Source organism: Phoenix dactylifera, unplaced genomic scaffold, assembly GCF_009389715.1.
Source record: "Phoenix dactylifera cultivar Barhee BC4 unplaced genomic scaffold, palm_55x_up_171113_PBpolish2nd_filt_p 000626F, whole genome shotgun sequence".
Classification (NCBI taxonomy): Eukaryota; Viridiplantae; Streptophyta; class Magnoliopsida; order Arecales; family Arecaceae; genus Phoenix; species Phoenix dactylifera.
In genome coordinates, this window is record NW_024068019.1 from 112,222 (window position 1) to 135,376 (window position 23,155).

At 37.9% G+C, this 23,155-nt stretch overlaps 2 protein-coding genes across 3 annotated transcripts; one reads left to right on the plus strand and one right to left on the minus strand.

The window, feature by feature from the left end:
* Window positions 1-3,609: 3,609 nt before the first annotated feature.
* LOC103718581 (activating signal cointegrator 1 complex subunit 2) lies at window positions 3,610-14,832 on the minus strand. Its single transcript, XM_008807470.4, has 9 exons — window positions 14,414-14,832; window positions 14,063-14,222; window positions 13,809-13,870; window positions 13,599-13,693; window positions 9,946-10,059; window positions 7,019-7,084; window positions 6,825-6,922; window positions 6,271-6,707; window positions 3,610-5,064 (listed from the first exon to the last, which is right to left on the minus strand). The coding sequence occupies exons 1-9, from the start codon at window positions 14,787-14,789 to the stop codon at window positions 3,986-3,988; spliced, it is 2,487 nt and encodes an 828-aa protein (XP_008805692.2). The 5' UTR covers window positions 14,790-14,832; the 3' UTR covers window positions 3,610-3,985.
* A 1,951-nt stretch (window positions 14,833-16,783) lies between these two features.
* On the plus strand, window positions 16,784-21,794 carry LOC103718592 (pentatricopeptide repeat-containing protein At1g25360-like). Of its 2 annotated transcripts, none has more exons than XM_017845576.3 (3): window positions 16,784-19,571; window positions 19,844-19,954; window positions 21,091-21,794. In XM_017845576.3, the coding sequence occupies exon 1, from the start codon at window positions 16,808-16,810 to the stop codon at window positions 19,244-19,246; it is 2,439 nt and encodes an 812-aa protein (XP_017701065.2). In that variant the 5' UTR covers window positions 16,784-16,807; the 3' UTR covers window positions 19,247-19,571; window positions 19,844-19,954; window positions 21,091-21,794. The 2 variants fall into 2 exon arrangements, with proteins under 2 accessions (XP_017701065.2, XP_008805705.2); XM_008807483.4 differs by having other exon boundaries at window positions 21,190-21,794.
* The last annotated feature ends 1,361 nt before the right edge of the window (window positions 21,795-23,155 follow it).

Sequence of the window (23,155 nt, forward strand, 5' to 3'; positions counted from 1 at the left end):
TAATGTATAGACATGAAATTTAGCTAAAGATATTCAAACACAAGGATCCCCATGAAAAACATCGTTAGCTGTTGTGACAGAGATAGCTGCTTTTATGAGTCAATTTTTCTTTGGAATAAAATAATTTTGTTTGCCACGGAGATGGTAGCTAAGTGGAACTGGATCATTGCTTCCACCCGTTTGGTCCGAATTCGAAACGCACGGGCGTCGATTAAATTGTGGAAACCGGATGCTTTCTGCTCGGATACGTGAGGTGGGAGGGCTTATTGGTCCGCTAATAGCATTGGTGGTGCCAGATATGACGTACTCACATAGAAGATTCGTACCGATGCCCAGAGGAATAACCGAGCCGGACCTACGGGTGGGAAGGGTATGAGTAAAAACGGCCGACGTGCCCAATACACGGTCAGGTCTGTCTGCATCGAACATTTTTCTGGCAGGATGGGAGCCCAATGGGGGCTACTATGCGGGAGTGAGCTTGTCCCTTCCTTTTCTCTTCCCTTTTTGCTTAAGCAAAAAATAAAAATAAAATTAAAATTAAAAATTAAAAATAAAACAATTTTGTTTTAATGACCATTATTAGTTGAAAATATGGTAAACAATGACGGAACAATGTTGGTTTTTTTTATTCTATTCACTGTTCAGATAATTAAAAGAACATTGAAAATGTTAAAAATAATGACTCATTATATAATAAACATTATGACCATTTAATAGTCACCTCAACAGTCATCTACTTAAACATTACTACACCAAATACAAGTAGCGCCCTTCGTTGCTTCATTTGGAGCACTCCCTGGCGACATTCTCGTCGTGAAAACAACGGTTTCCAAGCAAAATGTTGTATGGAACTTGCATGTTTGCACTCAAAATGAGCCAAAAGCAAGCTGAGGTCATGTATAATCAATACTTTGCTGAATAATTATGACCATCTTATTTCTCTATATTACAATGGAAACCCTTACATCAGGAACTCATTCCACCTTAATCCATCCATCACTTGCGTGAAAGAATCAACATTAATTAGACACCATTTCGTCTATAACTATGATCTTTTAACAGGATAGGATCACTGTCATCCATACTTTTTTACATCCATTAAACCTCGTATGCATAGAGGAAACATTAGAGCAATGGCATTGGTGGATAGCCAGAGCATATGCTTCATATGCTTGCCTGCTGAATTCCTTAAATTTTGGGATCCAATGGAGAACTGAAGCACGTAATCCAGACTCTCCTGAAAAGCTTGATCCTAGGCTCCTAGCCAGGAAGGCTACATAACACAGAGGCAAGTATAGCAGGCACATCGTATACCGAATCGCATGACATGAAGAGCTATAATTGACGCTGGAGAAAGCATGGTCCTAGCCAGTATTAGCAATACCAAGCTTCCAATATTAATTACCAAAGCATTCATGCCTGCTATCCGCATCTCAGCAAACCATAAAAACCTGCTGCTTCTTTGGGGGCAGAGAAAGCCAGTAAGCATCACATTGTAGCATCAAATATTTTGCAATAGTCTTCCAGTGGAAGGGCTTGGAGAACAGTTCATAATGAGACAAATGTCAAGTATGTGTTGCCCACCCAATAAGTGGCCTGTTGAGTTCCAGTGGCTGTTGGAACCTCAATGATCCAGTTAATTTGCAAAAGTCAAATCCTTAAAAAAATTGTGCATCAAAAACTTCAGAGAGGAATTAGTACTGCCCCAGAAGTTAACTAAGAAACCAGCTGCATAAAACAACAGCTAAGAAACCAGCTACATAAAACAACAGCATTCAAGGTAAAGTAAAAAGTTGTTCCATAACCGATTTCCTGTTGTCTGCCACACTCAAAAGCACAGGACTTTCAATTGCACCTCCCCTTCCTCACATAGGCCCTGTCAAGTACTTCTAGTGGTCCATTGCATTCCATGACCTTGAGAGGATATTGGAATGGTGTCAACACAAGCAAGAGATAATTTCAAACAGAAATAAATCTATTCTATATTAAGTCAGCTCCCTCTAGAGCAGGACTCTACCATGCTAAGATTGAGAAGCTTTACTTTAGACGGGGATGCATTGCCAGATCAGCTCCATCCATGACATGTATGAATTATAAGGATTAAGAACTAATCACTGAAAAAAAAAGCATGATGCCACTACTACTTTTTTAACTAGCATGTTTGATAATTAAGTTATTTTTTACTTAATAAGAGCCCTTCATTGTAGTCTGTTATAGGTTCTTCATTGTAGTCTGTTATAGGTTGAGAAACTTAGACAAGGAGATATTATATCCAAGTTTAAATACTCACATCCTATATTTTAGCCTAGCCATGAGGTGTAGGAGAAATAAAGAGAAATGAAACACAACAAAATGCTAAATAGGAATTCCCAAAATAGGAACCTTTCGAAAGAATAGAACTAAAAATTTTAAAGAGGGCTACTGAAACCAACGTTACCAAATGTTAAAAAAAAGAAAAAGGAAAAGAAATGTAATGATTACCAGAAGTATCTCACCTTGACACTTGAAAAAAGAATGGGCACCTCACCCGGTTGATTCAAGGGCAATAAGGCAGAAAAGCATTTCACCGTTCAGTTAATGTTTTGTCGCAACAGAAAGTGGAAACTTGCCAATGGTCCAGAGTATGAGGAAACAATTTTGTGATTCTTCTTTTAACTCATTCGGGCATGGTCTTAGCCGTTCATGGATAGATGTAAAACAAAATAAGAGCTCAATCTTTGAGCGAAAAAAATGAAATAATCAAAGCAACCAAACCAACCCCTTTGGGGTACCACAAGAAAGTCTCTAATACTAAAACCAAGCCTTTACAGCAAATAGAATACATGCATCTTTTCAACTAACAATATAGTAAGCATCCAAAAACAAGATTTGCCTGAAATGCTTGCAAATATGGAAGCAAAATAAACAATTTTTCCTCATCTATACTTCATTTAAGAAACTCAAGATTTTGTAATTTTTTTTCACAGGTTGGCACATATTTTAGTTCTTCATGGATATGCCTAAGATTTATCTTTAGACAATGCCTCCTGATGCAACACTTTCTATAAAAGCCTAAGATTTATCTCTAGAAAATGCATCCTGATGCAATCATCTAACACTTTCTGTAAGAGCCTGTCCAGCCTTCTTCATTCTCCAACTTGAGAATCAGTAGAACATGGACTTTAGATTTTATGAGAAAGTAGTATTGAATCCCACTGCATTTAGGCAGAAGGAAGCAAAATGTCATGCTGCAATACATCCATCAATTACGGGGGATGGTAAAATAACACTATCAGATCAAGGAGAATAGAACCATCCTCACCAAATATACACAATCAACAGGGCAGTGCTTGATCTAATTGAATAGCTAAGACAATAGTAAATTGTTAAGAGTTTTTTGTTTTTATATCAACTTGTAGGTAAGAGTCATCAAGCAAAATGATGCTCTAAAAAAAAATAAAAGACCATTGAAAAGATTTTAAATAGAATTTATAAAATTAATGATGTCACAGTTGATAATTTCTAATAATTCTGAAGTAAACATCAGTGACTATATGTATAAATTTTCATAGCATTGGACTCTATGGGATCAAAAGACCTCATGCCATCCAAAAACATTCCACAAAAACATTCCTCAAAAAACTAGTATTGGTTATTATATAAGATCACATAACATACTTCACATCATAAGCTGCCTGAAGATGATGATGCATGGGTGAAAAACCAATTCCTTTTTCTAATCTGCAAGGTATTAACCATAAAAGTTGTATACAGCCAATACACAGTCAAACTAACCTGATACTTGGGTAACCTAAAATGACCCAGAGCTCATCTCTTACATTTTATTTCCAAACATGTGAGTCTGATGATGGACCAAATTTGATTCATGTACACACAAAATGAAGCAACTTTTTAGCAATCCAACAGTACCAACAGTCCACACAACTCGTGCATATGCATTTACAGCTTCTGTGTCCAGCAAATTATTTATCAAATATGGAAGCATCTAAGAGCCCACCAATCCTGTAAAGTGCTTCTTCATTGCTCTATCTTTTCTATGATGATTCCCGCCACCTCTCCTTCCTCCTCTACCCCGAGGATTCGGGTTCCCTCTGCCTAAACTTTCTGCAGCATCAGAGATTGGGTGATCCTGCTCTTCAGCATCCATCAACTTCTTGACAGCCCCAACAGGTAAATTTCCACCACGACCAAGACCATGAATTATTTCCTTCTGGGCGTAGTTTAAAACAGCTGCTTCCTGAGCATTAGACACGCCAACTGAACCAGAAACTTTGTAGCTGTAGTTTTTCCCATCCTTAACATAAAATTGTGGCTTCTTCTGTGAACTCCATTTTGAAGTAGAATTGCGCGATGAAGTCTCAACTTCCGATCCTGAAGACCTTTCTGATAATGAGCTGTTCCTATTACTCAAGTTATCTGCCTCTTCATATCCTGCTTCCACAACACTCAAAACTAGATCATCAAACGAATCATCATACTCATCCTCATATTCGTACTCTGCCGCAAGGACAGAAGACCTTACTGCATCTTTATCTGTTCTTGAGTCTAAAACTGCAGTGTCAGGCAAGTCATTATTAGACTTCCTTGTGTATCGCCCATATGATGAAACAGAAGAGGAAGGGCCATCTTCATCTTTCCGTGGCATTTTGCTATCCACTTTAGCAGGTGACACAGAAGTACGAGATGCAGATTCTAGTAGCACCTCTTTCCCTTTATCACTCTTCTTCTGGGTTGCTGACTTCAGTGGTAGAATTTTCTCTAATGAAGTATCCAGAGATGAAAGATCTTCATGAAGAGTTCCTTCTAATATCCTTTGAATAACTTCTTCAGGGTCGTGGTTATAAACTTCAAGGCAAGCTGAAAGAAAACCTTTCCCATAATCAGGGAATAGGTCCTTAATTTGACTAATTTTAGAGTCATGGATTACAGCCTCTTCATCCGTCTGTGCAGTATCATTCAGCAAAGAGATGGGGATCTCAGGTTCTTTATTCCAGGACACCGTGGTAGCTGGTGCTGCAATTTGAGATAGGTATTGAAACTGCTCGTCATCCATAAAAATCCATCCTGTAAACAGAGAGGAGCAAAGAAAATAAAGGTAGACTTTTAACATACCATAGGCAGACTGTCAGACCCAATGTAAATATAAGCATTTTAGAGATAATAGCAGAAATAAAGGTAGACTTTTAACATACCATAATCTGACTGTCAGACTGTCAGATTTACTAGAAATCTGTGTTCGTAGAAATATAAGTTGTCAGATTAAAATATTTTGCCCAACTTCTAAGCATAGTATGATGTCTGCTCAACATGCATTATGAATTACATTGCAGGATGAATCGCACATGTTTTATTTATCCCAAGATAGAATAGAAGGATGTAATTCCACAACGACAAACTCAGGCTTGTAGAAAAAGCTTTCAACATACAGAAATACTACGACGATTCATTGAATTATAAATAGGTCCATGAATGGGATTTCCTGCTGGCCTAAAATACACTTAAATTTGTTTCTTCCTACTTCATAGGTTCATTTCCCTCATTGTTTTAAAAACTGCAGAACATGAGAAGAAGGAAAAAACAAAGTGGGGCTATTAAGGTGGCACCCCAACCATAAGCTAAACTTTCTATTCCAATCGTGTCAGCTAACCTCTAAGTTATGCCCTTTTTATTCACCCACCTACTAGATCAAAGTAATGATCATCCAAAAACAAGATCTTACATAAATTTCACAAGTTCCTCCGAAAAATAAGTCCCTAAAACTCTTGTTTCCACTACATCAGAAGTCACAATCCTAGCTTCACGTATACATTAAGCACTACAAAACATATGGACTCCAAAATTGCATATATTTCACAATGGGGATCCTCTGCATTTCAATATTGCTAAAGTATATGATAGTTGAAATTATACGTGCTGAACCACACTTAAAATCAGGTGATGGTTGCAAGGCTTTTCTTTAACATCCCAAATAGTCACCATGAGCATCTCCAACCGTACATTCAAATGACTGTGTTCACATATATGTACTAAGACTAATGCCAGTAAAGTGATTGTATCATTAGATAAGCGTCCATTTTCTGAGAAAAGTAGAGAACCTCAGATGTCATCTTCAGAATCAAAAATATAGAGCTTAACAAGCAATTAGCCTTTTCCCCTTCTTGTAAGAATACTGAGAACCAATACATCCCAAGATCAACCTATGCTAATGGTTCTAAAATTACTAAACTCTAAAGAACAAAATATATATACTAGTGTGTATACAGAATTTACCAGTGTTGCGAAGGCCTTGAATTTGCCCCAGTATCTTGAAGTCCTTTTCAAGATTCCGTAGAAATGTTCCACTATGATATTTCTCATATGGAATTGAAACTTCCCCATTGATCTCTTTAAAGGTTTGAACTAAAATGTCTCCTCTTATGACAGGATCCTCGACTTTGGCTGGAAACATCTTCATAGCAGTTTGAAGGAGACTATCATCAGTAAGTTGATCATTTAAATAGCAGAAGTCCAGCAATTTCCAACCAAACTTGACTACTCTCACTGACAACATTTTCAAACTGAGAACAATATCTTGAACCAAGCCAGCAGATAGGTTTTGTTTCCTATCAGGCACATAACTAGAAACAAGTTTAAATCCTTGTTGTAAAGAGGGCAGCAAGGAATCATGTAATCTTGCCAGGGTACTCAGTAGCTCCTCATTTCCATAACTGCATGCCAAATGAATTTCAAAATCCTATAGAGTATCAGAATCAATTGGAAATTGCCATTAAAAACTATAAAACTACATGCCTAAATCACTGCACAATATACGGAAGTCAATTTACCTCATTTCAAATGGAATAGAGAAGTACAAAGATGCAGGTTTGTATGCATGAGCAAAAGCATCTAGAGTCACAATGGCATCATTTATGAAGTCCACGACCTGAACACAAAATTAAATTCTTGTTCAATTATTTGGAAGTGCAAGAGAAGGAAATGATTTAAACCTGCTCAATTATTCTCAGCAAGAACAACTTGCCTCTAAAAAATCTTCATAGAGATGACCATATCCACAAACTTCACGTCCTCTCGAAGCAATTAGTACCTTTATGACATGCATAACTAAATTAAATATGTTTGTTAAACATAACCATTATAAAAAAAAAAAAGAAAATTCTATGTTTAAAGATAGAGGCATGAAATACAGAGGCTGTTTCCCAGCCTCAATACTATGAATTTTCAGGTTTAGTGGGGAAAGCTTCATTTCAATAACAATCAGTCCACTGTGGGTCCAGTTATAATTATCCGACAAACAAAGGTGTCACAGAGATAGCATGCTGAAGTATACATTATTTAGTAATTAGTATCTTTTCCATTCATGCTTTCATATCGTTTAACCACATAAATGGAAGAAACTTCATATCAACAGCCCAAAAAGATAATTTCCCTGCCTTTAAATGAAAAAGGAAAAGAGACTGAAATATGCTTAAGAAAATATTCATGAACATCAAAATCAAAAAGAAAAATAACCAAGGAATCATAAGAAGGAAGATTTTCAAAATATTGTAAATCAATAGGTGCTGCACAGAATTTCAAAGTAAGAACCTACCACGCAATTACTATATACATTTAAAGTCACTCAGACATGAACCAAAATAAAGGCACCCGTAACACAAATGATCGACCTACTAATGGTAGAAAATGCATATTAAAACATCGTGTGTGTGTGTGTGTGTAAACCACAGGCAGATATGAAAAATATTTCTTTTTATATGCTTGCACCTAAACTTGAACACATTTATGGCAAGCACTCGATATCAGTCCTCTAAAACTTATCGTCGAATTTCTGAGCAATGTAACTTGGGCAAAAGAGATGCCTACAATGAAATCGAAAAGGTTAGTTTAACCAAGTACAGGGACTTAACTACCCTTCAAGGTTCCCCTAGCCTTAAAAGTATCCTAGAAAATGATAAGAAAGGAATGGATCAATATAGGCAATTATGACCAAGAGCAAAAATGAAACATATCCTGCATGGTTTCTACTTATATTCATTTATAGACAATTAAAAAAAAATTAATATTTAGGACAAACCAAACCAAGAAGTTATCAGTACAGCATGTATAGGCAAACCTCTTAAATTCATTGAAGCTTATTGGATCTTACTTGCTTTAAGTAGTTGATGCCAATCATAAGACGCTTCAAATTATTGACAATAGTTTCAACCACATGCAAAGCTCATGATAGGAAGTACGAATGACTCAGATCCGTTATATAACTAGAAAATTTTGGGTGCATGGATGGCTACAACAGCCTTAGGTATGTGTGGAGCACAAGTAAGAAATATGGCAGTTGTGATCCCTTAAAAGTAATAATCCTTTTAGTTATTTATATAACTTAATAATTACACAAGTCGATAACTATGACAGCCTTAGGCATGTGCTTCATGTCAGGGCATCGCATGGATAGCCGAGATATTTCACAATCAAAGTTTCTCATTGGCTCCTGAGCCTAAAGATCCTGCCAATTGCCATAGATTCAAAAACATGGTAAAGAATTCAGTAAATGCATGCCCATAGTGCTGATGGGCTGAAAACTGAGAGCATTTGAAAACAATGATCAAAAAATCGGACCAAATCTCACAAGCTGGGCAACAAGAGTTTCTAGGATGAACTAGTGGTTCCACTATCTTCACGACATAGAACTGAGCCACCAATCCACCGATCCACTAACTTCATGACAAAAAAGTGAGCTACCGATCTATCAAAGTCATCCTGCACAGACTTAGCAGAAGATGGAGGACCTAAAGATCCAATAAAGTAGTATCAGATGCTTCAAGCGAGGCAAGTGTTGTATATAAGCCAACAAGGTGGACACAAGCGACATTCCTCATCCGAACTTAGATATGACAGACACAAGAGCTAATTGCTCACAGCAAATTAAATGTCCAAGATAAAATGAGTCAATGTCCACCAATATAAAGATGAGTCACCGCGTAGTCAAGGCATACAAGAAAAGGAACACAAGAATGAGATCAGTAAAAGATCAGTAAACAGTCACCAGTGTAAAAAGACTGCAAATTATAATTAAGCCAGAAAATAGAGAAGAAGAAGGGAAAGAAGAAGAAGGAGGAGGCGGCCTGATTCGTTCGGTAGATCCAGTCAAGTGGTTTTCCAGCGCATAGGTGGTTTAAGCTCCTATGACCGAGTTTTTAAAAGAGATTTAAATGCTACATAAAGATACGATGGAAGACAGGAATGAATACAAACCTGAGCCAAGATATTCAAAGTTCAATAAATGAACTGATGACACCTAAAACTAGCAAAGACATGCTAAAAAAATAAAATAAGAATAAAATCCACCAGTGCTGATAAACAAATTGAAAAACTTAAAATGGATCTTTTTAGCGGATCAGAGGAACAATCAGGTGTATTCAGGGATTTTTTGTTTTCAGCTGACCAGTAAAAACTTCGCTCAATTTCAGCAAAACATAAGTTTCTAGTTAGTGCAAGGTGATAAAGAGGATATAAAGGAACACAGTAAGGGGAAACAGAAATCTAAACTCTAGCCTATGAGACAAATCAAAGAAGTCATAGGAAAACCATGTTCAGTAATGATTCAAACCATTAGAGAGAAAAGAGAACAAATTGTGCGGCCCTTGCACCTCATTTTTCTGGCACAAGTGATGCTTAGATCACTAAATCTAGAGATGGTCCAGCAAACAGCAATAACCATAATGCAACCAGACAGCAAGGATGTCCGATTCAGTATCAGAGATAGGCAATGATTGGAATGTTGCACCCAATATACACAATCATGATGGGCCATAATCCCTCATATATAATGCTCCAAAAGAACACATCATGACATGGAGTATACAAGGAAATTAGATATACAGAAATCATGCATAATGCAGCATTATCTTAAACAATGGCTAAATCAAAATTTTCCAAGATTAAGAAGAGAACCTCTAATGATGAGCTGCATCTTTGATGCATCGTGTGAACTATGTTTAGAAAATGTGTTACCACTGAGCTGACGTTGTCAAGGAGCTTTGGCTGGGCTTTGAAAGCATTTGTAACCTGGAAAGAAAAAGGACTGATAAGAAAAGAGAGTTTTCATTTACAAATATATAAAATCAATTCCCAGCAGCAAGAAACACCATAGTGAGCAAGTAGAGGAAGAAGGTAGCTCATGGATTCAATTGACACATACCATCAATCATCAGGTAAAGCTGATCATTTGAGTATAAGACTGTTAGCAACTTGAGTATTTGTGATTAACAAGATTATTAGTTGAGACCAGAAACAGCCCTTTGTTTATTTATTATGTAAGAAACATTTTTATTGCTATCTTTTAGAAGGTCTCGTGGAGTCAAATTGGTTTCTTATAGTTTAAAATTGAAAAGCTCATAGGTTTCTAAAAAGCCGAAATCACTGTTTACAGCAAATGGCTTAAGCACAACATTGCCAAAACTTGCAAGTTTGTGATATGCCTAAATTTGATTGACTGGACTATGTTACCTAAACACTTCATTTTAAGGTTTCTACACATGTTAGCACTTTTCGACACTTGGACATGGCAAGACACAACACAACGAGAAACAAATGGACACTCCACTTTGATATTTCTTGCTAATGTCGCCAAAAAGTTTGACACTTGGCACTTTATTTTAGAGTAGCACATGCAGGACTTATAGTTTCAAGCATCAAACACTTTAAAGGAAGTGTCATTATGTTTTTGATATAAAATTACCATGGTTATGCAGTCATAGCAAAGCGTCATTATGTTTTTAATATAAATTTTCATGACTAATATCAATTTAAGCACTAGACACCCACAAGTAACCTTAAATAACCTAATGAATAACCTATACAACTTGCTACATTATGGCTGCTCTACTATTTTGTTTGTTAAATAACACATAAATATCTCTATTTTGTGCCTGGATTTTTGGAGGCTTTTGTGTCCAACACTTCAAAACACTTAGCACAGGGTAGCCATGTTAGATGTCTAAGTAAACTACCAACTAAAGCTCTTTACTTTAGAAGTTTTAAATAATTTATGTATTATAAATAACTAAAATGGAAGCTCAGATTGTGTTGAGCTCTCATTTGCCACATGGACATCCATATTAATGATATCATTAATATGGTTCTTTGTTTTAGAAAATAATTGGGTTCTTATATCTATTATATTCTACTTCTGTTATTTATTCTATTATATCTATTCTACATTGCATTTTAAGAATAGTTAGAAAAAGGAGAAAAAACTGCACCCAATGCATCACATAGGTTATATGCTAGTTTAACTATAAAAGGCTACCATTAGATAGCTGCATACATGACATTTAAACAAAAGGTTGGCTTTGAATGGAGCAATTAAAAAGATGTGCCTCTATGATGTCATTAAGTAGTCAAAATCTGGACACTTAGGAGAAAACTTAAGAAGCTATATGAGCAACTTGTAGGCGTAGTTGTCAAATAACCTATGTGACCCTAGTGATGCATCCTCCCAGAGCCTAGGTGATCGGCTAGGCAATTAGGCAACTACCAGATGACAAACTTTACAAAAAAATCTTAAAATAATTTGTGCCTTCATATATTCTCATTACTGACCAAAGCTTGCATGGTTTTCAATAAGTTGTCCATAAAAAATGGCTCTAGGATCGCTAAAATTAATTCATGAATACTACTTCAAAATTAATAACATTTCCAAGGTTATCGCAATTTGGTTATGGGTACAGAACTTTTCTCTTTCTAAAGCAAAATATAGAAATGATATCAAATATTAGCATCACTGTATTACTATAATTGAAGATATATGAAAATAAAAAAAAATTACCCTTCTAAAGAATAATAAGATAAGAGGATTGGAAAAGCAAAAGAGAGGCATTTAATAATCTTCCCTCTTTTATTACTATGTAGAATGGAACCCAAAAAAATAGGGTTTACTCTTTGAGAAAACTTTCTTTCCCTCTAATTCCAACAAATTGTATTATTTTATGTTTATAAGCACATATTAAAGTATTTATTTAGAATCAAGATATAGTTCATCCCTTGGATATTATATTTAATGGTCATAATTTTTATTAATGATAATTGTTGTAGCTGTTAGATCACAGATCTAATGGCTTTGATCATTAGGTCAATGCCATGTATGAGAAGTCAAAAGTGAAGCTTAACCCCTCTCTAACTCTCCCCTACTCTACAACACCACCCCAACCCTCTCTTTTTTGCTCTGTTCTCCCTCCCTCTTTTTCGTCTCCCTCTCCCTCCACCCCTACCTTGCTCTCTAAGTCTAGTCTCTCGAGGGCCTTGATACTTCTTCATCGAGGATAGATCTGGAGTGTTGAGCAACTATGGCTCCTCCTTCTTTGCTCTCTCTCTCTCTCAAGCTCCCATTTATCTATTCCTATTCCTTCCTTTCCCTTTTTCTCTCATATGTTAAACCCTACATAGATGACCAAGGCACGCCAACCCCATTGCCCAATCAAACCCTGGCCTATTATCAAGTCGAGCTTGAGCTAGCTCGATGTGAAATGAGCTGAATATGAGTTGCATTTCCCAACTTAACTCGATCAAATTGACCATTTATAATATTGGACGAGCTCGAGTTGGGAAGAGCTCGCTCATGTTTGGCTTGTTTACACCCTAGTTCATACATAGGCAATTTAGCCTAGAGAAGTAAAATGAGAATTAGGTATCAAATGCATTTAGCATAATAACCAATAGGTATTGTTGATGAGATTGAAAAGCAAACTTCATACTTAAGGATCTAACTTTCAATAAGAAGGTAAAGCAGGGTCCACAAAGGTGACTGCATGAGATGAGGAAGAGTTTGTCATGTTTAAGTAATGGCTCTCCTATTGAAGTTGGATTAATACATACATATCACGATACTCCCCTTTAATGGATAGATTGAATATTGCTCACATTTCTTAACATGAAAACCTCTGTTCCTTCATTTATGCATGCAAGCAAAGAATCTTATTTCAGAAACCACACTAATAACATTAAGTATACATAACTACATGGACCGAAAAAGCATTATTATGTAAAAAAAACAGCAAATCCATGATTGCATTAAAATATTCTAGAAAAGAATGATTTTTTTGGCTTAAAACAGCATTTTCATTCATGAATGCTTGATTGGATTGAAATCAAAGTTCCATTGCCAGATTTAATTCCATTAAAAAATAGAGAGCCAAAAAACTGGAAAGAGAAGTAACTATGCTAGAATTTTAGACTCTCCTTGTTCGTCTCCATCTTTTACATTCTTCATGATGGAAGCTTCTATTTAATAATCAGAAAATGTCTAAAAGTAGTTTTGCATAAAAGATATTTTATATCATTATGATATCGACAAATGCATCAAAGAAAATTTGCCACTAGCAGCCATCTTTTCAAAGAATGAAGTGGCTTTATTGTATAATATCATAATGTATAAGCAATGCTAGCAAACTCTATGTGAAAAAAAAAAAATCATGGCAAAGTATATCTCTAGTTAATATGTTTCCCCTAATCAGCAAAAGTTTTCCCTTACTATACTAAAATAGTTTGATCGTATAAGGAAAAAGCAAGATAGTTAAAAAAAAACAAACATAAGATAGGAGCCTTACCAATAACCTAGTCAGTTCTTCGTTGTCATGCCCGTAGATAGCACATATATCCAGTAATTTTGGCAAATCCAGCAGTTTCTTTTCCTGCAGGAGGGCTATACAGAGAAGAAGTAAAAAAGCCTGATCTCGGATTATTTTCATCTAATAATCAATGCCAATATCCAATTGTTCATAAAAGCACAAGCTGAAGCAAGAAAACATAAATGACACCTGTGTGCTCTTTCATGCTAAGGCATTCATTTGCACATGCTCCAGGGTCTTTATTAGAAGATCTGAAAGCAATTGGAGTTGCAGACTATTAGATCCACTATATTAGAAACACATGATGCCTTCTTTTGCTTCTCTAAGTAGTGAAATTCGGAAATTGGATGTTGATAGGTATATTTATACAGAATACACGAGTTATTCTAATTCTTGAAGCAGATGATTCCAAAGAGGCTAAGAAATAATGAGCTGTAGCTTACATTCGATAAAGGACCATAAAGACACGACGGCATAGCTCAAGCTCTCCCACAATAACACCTGCCACAATTCCCCTCGCCCCCCGGTGTGGGAAATCATACCATCTGTGCCTGAACTGCAAATAACTATCCAAGAAATCATGCAGCGAATCATTCGTTGCCACTGGAAAAGAGACAAGGGGGGAAACAAATCCATCAAAGCATGAAAACCAAGAATTAACAACAAAAAGATTCCTCTTCAACTCATCAACAACCTAACTTAGATTTTTATAAAACCAGCTAAATTCTGAGTAAATTCGCAATTTAATAAAAAAACGAGCTAAAGATATTAGGACTTAAAGATCGGGGTCTCACCTTCTCTCCAGAAATCCCTAGGGCTCATCTTAAGCAGCTTGGAGAGCTCGTCATTGAGGAGATCAACGATGCCCTGCGACTCGACGGCGTCCAAGCCCCCAGCGTCGGCCCCGAGACCGCAAGCGACCGCCTCATCCTGCGGCAAGTATCTGACGAAATTCCCGCCTCCGCCGCGCCTCCCCTTCCCTCCCGGCCGCGCCGGGGCGGCGGAGGACCCCCGCAGCGCAGTGGTTAGCGGCGGCGGAGGCTTGGCGTTGCCGGGGATCGGGTGATCTCTCGAGGAGGAGGAGGAGTTCTCTCCCTTGGGGACGAAGCGCTTTTGGTTGCGGTATGAGCCCTTGGGGCCGTGAGATCGCTGAGAGGGAGCGGACGCCATGACCTCTTCCACCGTCGCGAGCTTGGGAGGAAGGGAAGAAGAACGGGAACCTAAGTATATAAACGTCTTCTTACCATCCGAATAGATCGGAGGGTTCCAATAAAGAGAACGTTGATCAAACGTCTGATAATTAACGGGCTAGTGAAGCGAAGGTTTGTTAGATGCTGGATAATCTCACCACCGGGTAGATAGGGGTCATCTTGACTCGAATCCTTCTCCCCAACCAAACTCAAACCCAACTTGCCAAATCTGACACTCTGGCTCATGGATCCAATAGAGGTCAGCTGACCCCCAACCTGGCAGCTTGTTAGGTTGGGTTCGAGTCAGAATTTCGCGCAGTAGGGATGTAACAGAAAAATTAAAATTTTAAAAATATTTGATATAAAAGAAGAATAATGTATTGTTAATAATGATTTAATGGTTTCTAAAAATTAGATATTAGCTACAATAATCATAATAAATTTTTTAAGTCGTGTTGGCGTAGTGCTTTCTTTGCTCTTTCTTTTGACATAGATTTCTGGCGTTTTTTTTGAACTTGTTGCCCTTCTTATCTTCTTTAGGCCAATTTTTCTCTTCAATCCCCATGGCTTTCACGCTGGCTTTGCTGATGCCTTCAACTTGGAAGAGTTTCGGCTCCTTTCGGATGTTATCGTGGAGACCTCCGATGTACTTCATGAAGACTGCATGATTGCTGATGGAGATTTCGAAGAAGATTGCTTGCTTATGACACTCGCTGGAATAGTCCTAGATAGACTGATCATATTTCTGCCATAAGTACTGCCACTAAATTGGGTAGAATTGATTTTTGATTAGGCTCTTGAATTTATTCCATGTTGGATTCAAAACATCATTGTTTCTTGTGTACAAATTTTACCATATAAAAGTATAGCCAGAAAGCTTGAGACAAGCAAAAACTACCTTCTAGACACTAGAGTATCTCTGGATAGTAAATATATTTCTAACTGGTCTAGCCAGTTATCTAGCTTTTCCAATTCAACAACTCTATCATATACAAGAATCTCGATTCGAGCCTCAACTTTAAATGGTTGAAAAGAGAGATTTCTCGTACCTATAGATCGCTCATCCTCATCCTTCTCGCTAGATAGTAAATCTTCATCTCGAGTCATAGGAGACAGCTTCGTAACAGAAATTGCTGGTGTCTGTGTTAAAGGTATCGCGAATCTCGAGACGATCTCGGTAAGTTGGGCAATCTTCTCTTCTAATTATATGATATGTTTTTTCGTCTCATCATCACCCATTGAGAAAGATCTAGTAGCCATACTCGCTTTTGTCCTTTGATATATTTGAAGCACGGATAGTCTTTCTCCTAATTGCTTGTATTGCTCACATGTCTGGACCATGAACAGAGGCTCTCACAGATATAGAAGACCGGAGCTCTGATGTCAACTTGATCTAATCAGATCAAGTTGGAATTCCATTAGGTAAGAGTATAGCTCTGATACCAACTTGATCCTTCTGAATACTTGTAGCGATCAAAGTGATCCACATCGAGCTCAGTGATCCTCCTAGATCAAATGGATATGTTCAGGTATTGAAATGAGACATGCTAAAGTTGAAGCCCATGGTAGACCTATATCCATCGTGCTCGGTTGCAGGAAGTAAAAAATAAAAAAAAAATGAGCTATAAAACATCTATAAATTAAAAAAATAAAATTAAAAACGTGATATGAACTTCATCGATGCCAAAGTGGGAGAGACAATGTTGATTCTTAATAAGAGAAAGTTATAGTATCATGCAAATTGGAATAGCTTTGATGATGGAGCTGCAGTAAGTACGTACACTCGAGGGTATCACAACCATCAATACTTTCAATCAGATGTATTGCAAGTGCCAACCATCCATACCTTCAATTAGTGACTATAAATTAATCTCTCTAACAAATTCTAGAGAAAGGAACCCGGCAAGTATTCCCGACTTTATAGCCTAACATTAGCAACTGTCAATTATATTTGCCCTTCAATCCATTGAGCCCATTCGCGCGCGCGGAGGGGAGGGAATGCCCCCTTCGTCTCTCTCCACTCTCCTCTCCCTCCAACCCCTCGACGTCCACAAACTCGCCAACCGGTTCGCCGCCCACCTCCAACTCCTCGCCGCGGCTCTCCCCAAAGCCTCCGCCGCCGCCTCCCTCCCCTCCCCCATCCTCCTCCGCCTCCGCGCCCTCCACGCTCACATCCTCGCCTCCGGTTTCAAGCCCCGCGCCCACATCCTCAACCGCCTCGTCGACCTATACGCCAAGGCCGGCGACCTCCCCTCCGCCCGCCTTCTCTTCGACGCCGCCGCCCCTGCCGATGCCGCTGCGGCCACCTCCCTTGTCAACGCCTACGCCGCCACCGGCCGCCTCCCCCTCGCTCGCCGCCTCTTCGACTGCATCCCTCTCCCTTCCCGGGATACTGTCTTCTACAACTCCATGATCTCCGGCTATGCCCGCGCCGGCGACGGCCCGCTGGCCCTCGCCATTTTCCGCGACATGCTCCGGGATGACTTCCGGCCGGACGACTACACCTTCACCGGAGTTCTCAGCGCTGCAGCCACCATCATTGTTCTCGAACTCGACCATTGCGGGCAGCTCCATTGCGCCGTGGTGAAGTCCGGCACGGAGCAGGTCATCTCTGTTTCAAATGCCTTAATTGCTTTGTACTTCAAGTGTGATTCCCCTGAGATAGCAGTAATTGCTCGGGAGGTGTTTGATAGAATGGTCAAGAGAGATGAGCTCACTTGGACCACAATGGTTGTCGGGTATGTCAGGAAAAGAGATATAAATGAAGCTCGTCAAGTTTTTGACAAGATGGAGGGAAGGTTTGATGTCGTTTGGAATGCAATGATTTCGGGATATGTGCATTGTGGGCTTTTTTCAGAAGCATTGGAGATGTTTAGAAGGATGAATTCAATTGGTATCTCGCTTGATGAGTTCACTTACACAAGTGTGCTCAGTGCTTGTGCGAATGCCGGGCTTTTCATTCATGGAAAAGCTGTTCATGCCCACATCATTCGTTCAGGGCCTGACTTCAATCCTGAATCGGCATTGCCCATCGAGAATGTGTTGGTCACCCTATACTCGAAGTGCGGAAAGACCAATGTCGCAAAAAGAATTTTTGATGATATTAAAAGAAAAGATCCCGTTTCATGGAATGCCATCTTGACAGGATATGTGAATTGTGGTCGCATTGATGATGCACTTGCAATTTTTCAGATTATGCCTCATAAGAATGAGTTGGCATGGATGGTGATGATCTCGGGGTTTGTACACAATGGGCTTGCCGAGGAAGGCTTGAAGTTGTTCAGTCGAATGAGGGCTGAGGGTACCAAGCCTTATGACTATACGTATGCAAGCACAATTGCTGCATGTGGTGAGCTTGGAACATTGGAGCATGGGCGGCAGCTCCATGCACAGCTCATCCAGTTTGGCTATGAATCAAGCAACTCGGCGGGAAATGCTCTTTTGACGATGTATGCCAAGTGTGGAGCACTGGAGGAAGCACGCCTCATGTTCCTTGTGATGCCCAATGTGGACTCTGTATCTTGGAATGCAATGATTGCTGCCCTTGGGCATCATGGACATGGTAGAGAGGCAATTGAGCTTTTCGACTGCATGATTGGGGAGGGTATATTTCCAGACCGCATCTCTTTCCTAACAGTCCTGTCAGCCTGCAATCATGCAGGCTTGGTAGATGAAGGCTTTCGGTACTTTGAATCCATGAAACATGATTATGGTATTATCCCAGGGGAAGATCATTATGCCCGGTTGATTGATTTACTAGGCAGGGCTGGGCGTATTGGAGAAGGTAGGGATGTAATTAAATCAATGCCCTTTGAGCCAGGCCCATCTATTTGGGAGGCTGTTCTATCAGGCTGCAGAATGCATGGGGACATGGATCTTGGAATTTATGCAGCGGAGCAACTCTTTAAGATGATACCGCAGCATGATGGAACGTATGTCCTTTTATCCAACATCTATGCTGCCGTTGGGTGGTGGGAAGATGTTGCAAGGGTTAGGAAATTGATGAAAGATCGTGGGGTGAAGAAGGAACCTGGATGCAGCTGGATTGAAGTTGCAAATAAGGTTCATGTGTTCCTTGTCAATGATGCAAGACACCCTGAGGTGCAGGAAGTATACAAATTCCTCGAGATACTTGGAGTCAAGATGAGGAAGCTGGGATATGTCCCTGATACCAAGTTTGTTCTGCATGATGTTGATCCTGGGAAAAAGGAATATGCATTATCTACTCACAGCGAGAAATTAGCTGTTGGATATGGGCTTATGAAATTGCCTTCTGGGGCCACAGTTAGAGTTCTTAAGAACTTGAGAATTTGTGGGGATTGCCATGCTGCGATCATGTTCATGTCAAAGGCAGCTGATAGAGAGATAATTGTCAGAGATGTTAAACGGTTTCACCATTTTAATAATGGAGAGTGTTCTTGTGGGAATTATTGGTGAAAACTGGTTTAATACCAAGTTTGTTCTGCATGATGTCGATCCTGAGAAAAAGGAATATGCATTATCTACTCGCAGTGAGAAGTTAGCTGTTGGATATGGGCTTACGAAATTACCTGCTGGGGCCACAGTTAGAGTTCTTAAGAGCTTGAGAATTTGTGGAGATTGCCATGCTGCATTCATGTTCATGTTAAAGGCAGCTGATAGTGAGATAATTGTCAGAGATGTTAAGCTGTTTCACCATTTTAAGAGTGGAGAGCATTCTTTCCTTGTGGGAATTATTGGTGAAAACCAGTTTAATTTATCTGAGTCACATGTGCTCTGGATGGTAAGTTTAATTTCTAACACTCAAAATTGGTGCCGGTTCTCAAGCTGTTGGATAATTTTTGAGTGCATTCCAACTGTGAAGAAGCTCACAGATAAGGCTTAGCTTAGATTTTTAGCTTACAGTTTTGCCTTCTACAGATCTGACAATCTTTATGTTGTTGCATCAGTATGAAAGATTTTTAGGATATGACAATTGATAAATAATAATTTTATCAGACACATGAAACTTTCCGACCTGCCTATTGTTTTATTGACACTGGAAGTTTAATGCAGGTTCATCAACATTGCTGAGACCTAGACCACCACAGAATAGCTTACTTTTACCAAACTTTACCAAATGTTTGGAGGCAGTTTAGAGATAGTACAAAGACAGTGATATCTCCTGTGAGTCATGTCAACTTATTTATATTCAGTGTTCACTCTAGCTTTATTGATTCATATGTTTATCATTCTTTGTTAATATTAATAAAATTGGCATTGCCATTAGCCACTAGTTCTGTGTAAGTTGCTTAATACAGTCTATTGGTTTAATTTTCGCTTTACTGATTTCAGTTTGAAGCCTAAAGTTTGAAAAGAGTTATATAAATTATATAGTTTGAAAAGAGTTTGAAGCTTGGTAGTATGTCAAGAAATATGTTAAGATCTCAGTGCATGTATACATATACCTTTTATACTTCGCCCTCCTATGTTATTTTGTTATTTAAAATAATAAATATGGTGTAGTTTTTGTTTTGACAATTTTGGCTGAATATATAATGCATATCCGAAGAGTGTACAACTTTCTAAACATGTATATCAATGATTAAAGGCTAGTCATCATCATAAAACTACTCAAAATAGTTTAGATCGGAATAAAAGGTTTGCTGTGTTAGTGAACACTCATGGTACTCTTTTATGCGTGTACCCTTATGTGCTGATTGGACTGTACAGATAGTTGGTACGATACATTATATCTTAACAGGATATTAACTCATAGGAAGATATACATAACTAAGAAAAAATATTGATAGTCTCACTCGTTTCGGTGGAGGCATTTATCCTGTAAGATCTTGTTCTATAAACACTTGATGTTGGAGTTAGGAGCTTCACGTGAACAAACTCTATTATAAAGATGAAATAGAATATGGCTCATTGACTCTTGTATCAAAGACAAACTATGTATCTTATTCTCTGAACACTTGATGTTGGAGTTAGGAGCTTCACGTGAACAAACTCTCTTATAAAGATGAAATAGAATATGGCATGGACTCTTGTATCAAAGACATAAACGGTGTATCTTATTCTCTGTATTTGATTTCATTTTTCCTTTGATGCTTATTTTAATGTGCCATTTTTGCTTAAAAAAGAGATGCTATGTTATGAATTATAGTCTCAACCACCCATCATGCACGCATGTCATCTGGATAATTTCAGGAATATTATATTTCTAGATTTGAATCTATCAGTTTCCCATAGCTGTGCTCTTATAAGACCTTTATTTCATTTTATAGTTACTATTTTTTTCCTGATAAAATGTCAAGGTAAATGACTAATTTATATGGAGCAAAAGTTAAGGTGGGCCGAATCGATTGACATGTGACGATCATTTTAAATAATTGTGAGAATTGTTTTTTTCAAAGGCCATAGCTGTTCCAAGGGAAACTGGGTTGCGGAAGCTGGATGATCGTTCTTTAAGACTTGACTGGAAGCAATGACTGTCAGTGGATTCACTGGCAAATACAACTACATATACACATGAAAGCTGTGATACCGTGACAGTGAGAACGGTGATATATGCTCCAGAATGAACTGCACGCAGATTTCTCATGTGCAATCACTCCTTGCAGGAGAATTCCTGACAGCAGCCAGAAAGTTGATAACTGCCTTCTTTTCTATATAATCTGCCTTGCTCTGCATTCAGATGGGTCTGCTACTTATGGGACAGGGCTGGTTAATTACAATTATTGGCATGCAGTCCATGCGAACGTACCAACTTGCTGGTGCTAGGTTTTATTCTTTGTTTCATTGGAACCGGAAATGGTTCCAGTGGGTTTGAACTGCTTTCCTATGTTATTGCTTGTGAAAATGGAATTCTTGGGGATATGACCAAAAATGCTAAAGACTAAAACTATTGGAAGATGGTTGCTGACCTATGGTTCACAACCTTATCTAATTGCATATGAAACATTCAAATTGATGTTTGGATTTTATTGCTTGTGAAAATTTGGACCTACTTTGGCAACAATTCAATTTGTCTTGGTAGCTATAAACTTTGAACATTTGGGTTGTAACCATCTGGCTGGCTTGGGTTAAAGTCAAAGCCAACCAAACATGTTTCCATTAAAATATAGTTGTGTGGTCCCTAGGGCAGCACTTTTCTCTAGTTTGCAAACCATTACATAAAGGTGTTTCCATGATTATTAGAAATCAAAGTATTTATCTATAAGATTAAGGTTCTTACAGGGTGTTGCATGCACAATGTATTAATAAGATTATTTTGCATGATATTGTGAGCGGAAAAATACTGAACCTTGTTAAATTGCATACAGAACTATAAATTTTTAATAATTAAGAGTATATATCTTTGACACATGATGAGCTTTAATATGTGGGTGGTCGGAATCAACAATTCGCAACTTGTTGATTGCAAATGGTTTCACACTCGTTTTATCAGCAAATAAAAATTTTGATTTATTTGAGGTAAATGAAAACCCTTACTTTATTCTATTTAAAAATAGAAAAATTAAGAAGAATCCAAATTCCAATTTTGTCTTTTCATCGGGGAGATACAATTGATTGGAACCTTTGAAGCCTTAACTTTACCCTTTCAAGAAGTAGGTACGGTAAAGCAAACTATTGTGCTAATTTTTTTACTTTCATGACACGAAGGGGCCACGGCAAACTGAAGATTAGAAATGGCCACCCGGCATCCGTTGATACGGAACATTCGCAGATTGGTACGAAAGTTGACCTCCTGCTAAATAGCTCATGTGTATTGGAAGGCGAACAGTGCAGCAGACTAGATTACCTCTTATGTTGTCCAGCACTTCGAGAAGGTTATTTGGACAAACTTAGCATGCATTCCATGCCTAATGTACTGTTTACTTTCACTTGATCTGGTAAATTATAATCAAGTTAGAGTTATATGAAATGAAATAAAATGCTGCTTTGACCAAAAAAAAAAAAATTAGAAATATTAACTTATATGCTTGAGATACAAACGATGAGCTTAAAAAAAGTTAGGCAGCTATTACCATTGCCATCTTTTTTGGGGCAAAGTAGTTAATTATACTATACCCAAAACTAGTACTGAAAATATGTAATGCATTTGAGAGGAATATAAACAATTGTGGTTTGTATACATTGGAAATTTTTTGTATTGTATACACACACACACACATATATATATATATATATATATATATGTATGTATGTATGTATGTATATATGTATTTTTTATCAAAATATAAAAAAACTGAAGTACCATAATAAAAACTAAAATATACAAAAGCTGGTGGAAAATAGATACTTTTACGTGGGGGGTTAGTTAAAATAGATCATTCACTTAAAAAATTGCATCATAATATTTATTTCAAAAATAAAATC

Bases quoted from the DNA above. Each gene is read 5' to 3' on its own strand.
- LOC103718581 (XM_008807470.4), bottom strand. From the start codon at position 14,789: ATGGCGTCCGCTCCCTCTCAGCGATCTCACGGCCCCAAGGGCTCATAC. The intron at 13,871-14,062 runs GTAAGCTACAGC...AATTGCTTTCAG, and splicing joins TTTATGGTCCTTTATCGAAT to ATCTTCTAATAAAGACCCTG. The intron at 13,694-13,808 runs GTGTCATTTATG...TTCTCTGTATAG, and splicing joins TAGCATGAAAGAGCACACAG to CCCTCCTGCAGGAAAAGAAA.
- LOC103718592 (XM_017845576.3), top strand. From the start codon at position 16,808: ATGCCCCCTTCGTCTCTCTCCACTCTCCTCTCCCTCCAACCCCTCGAC.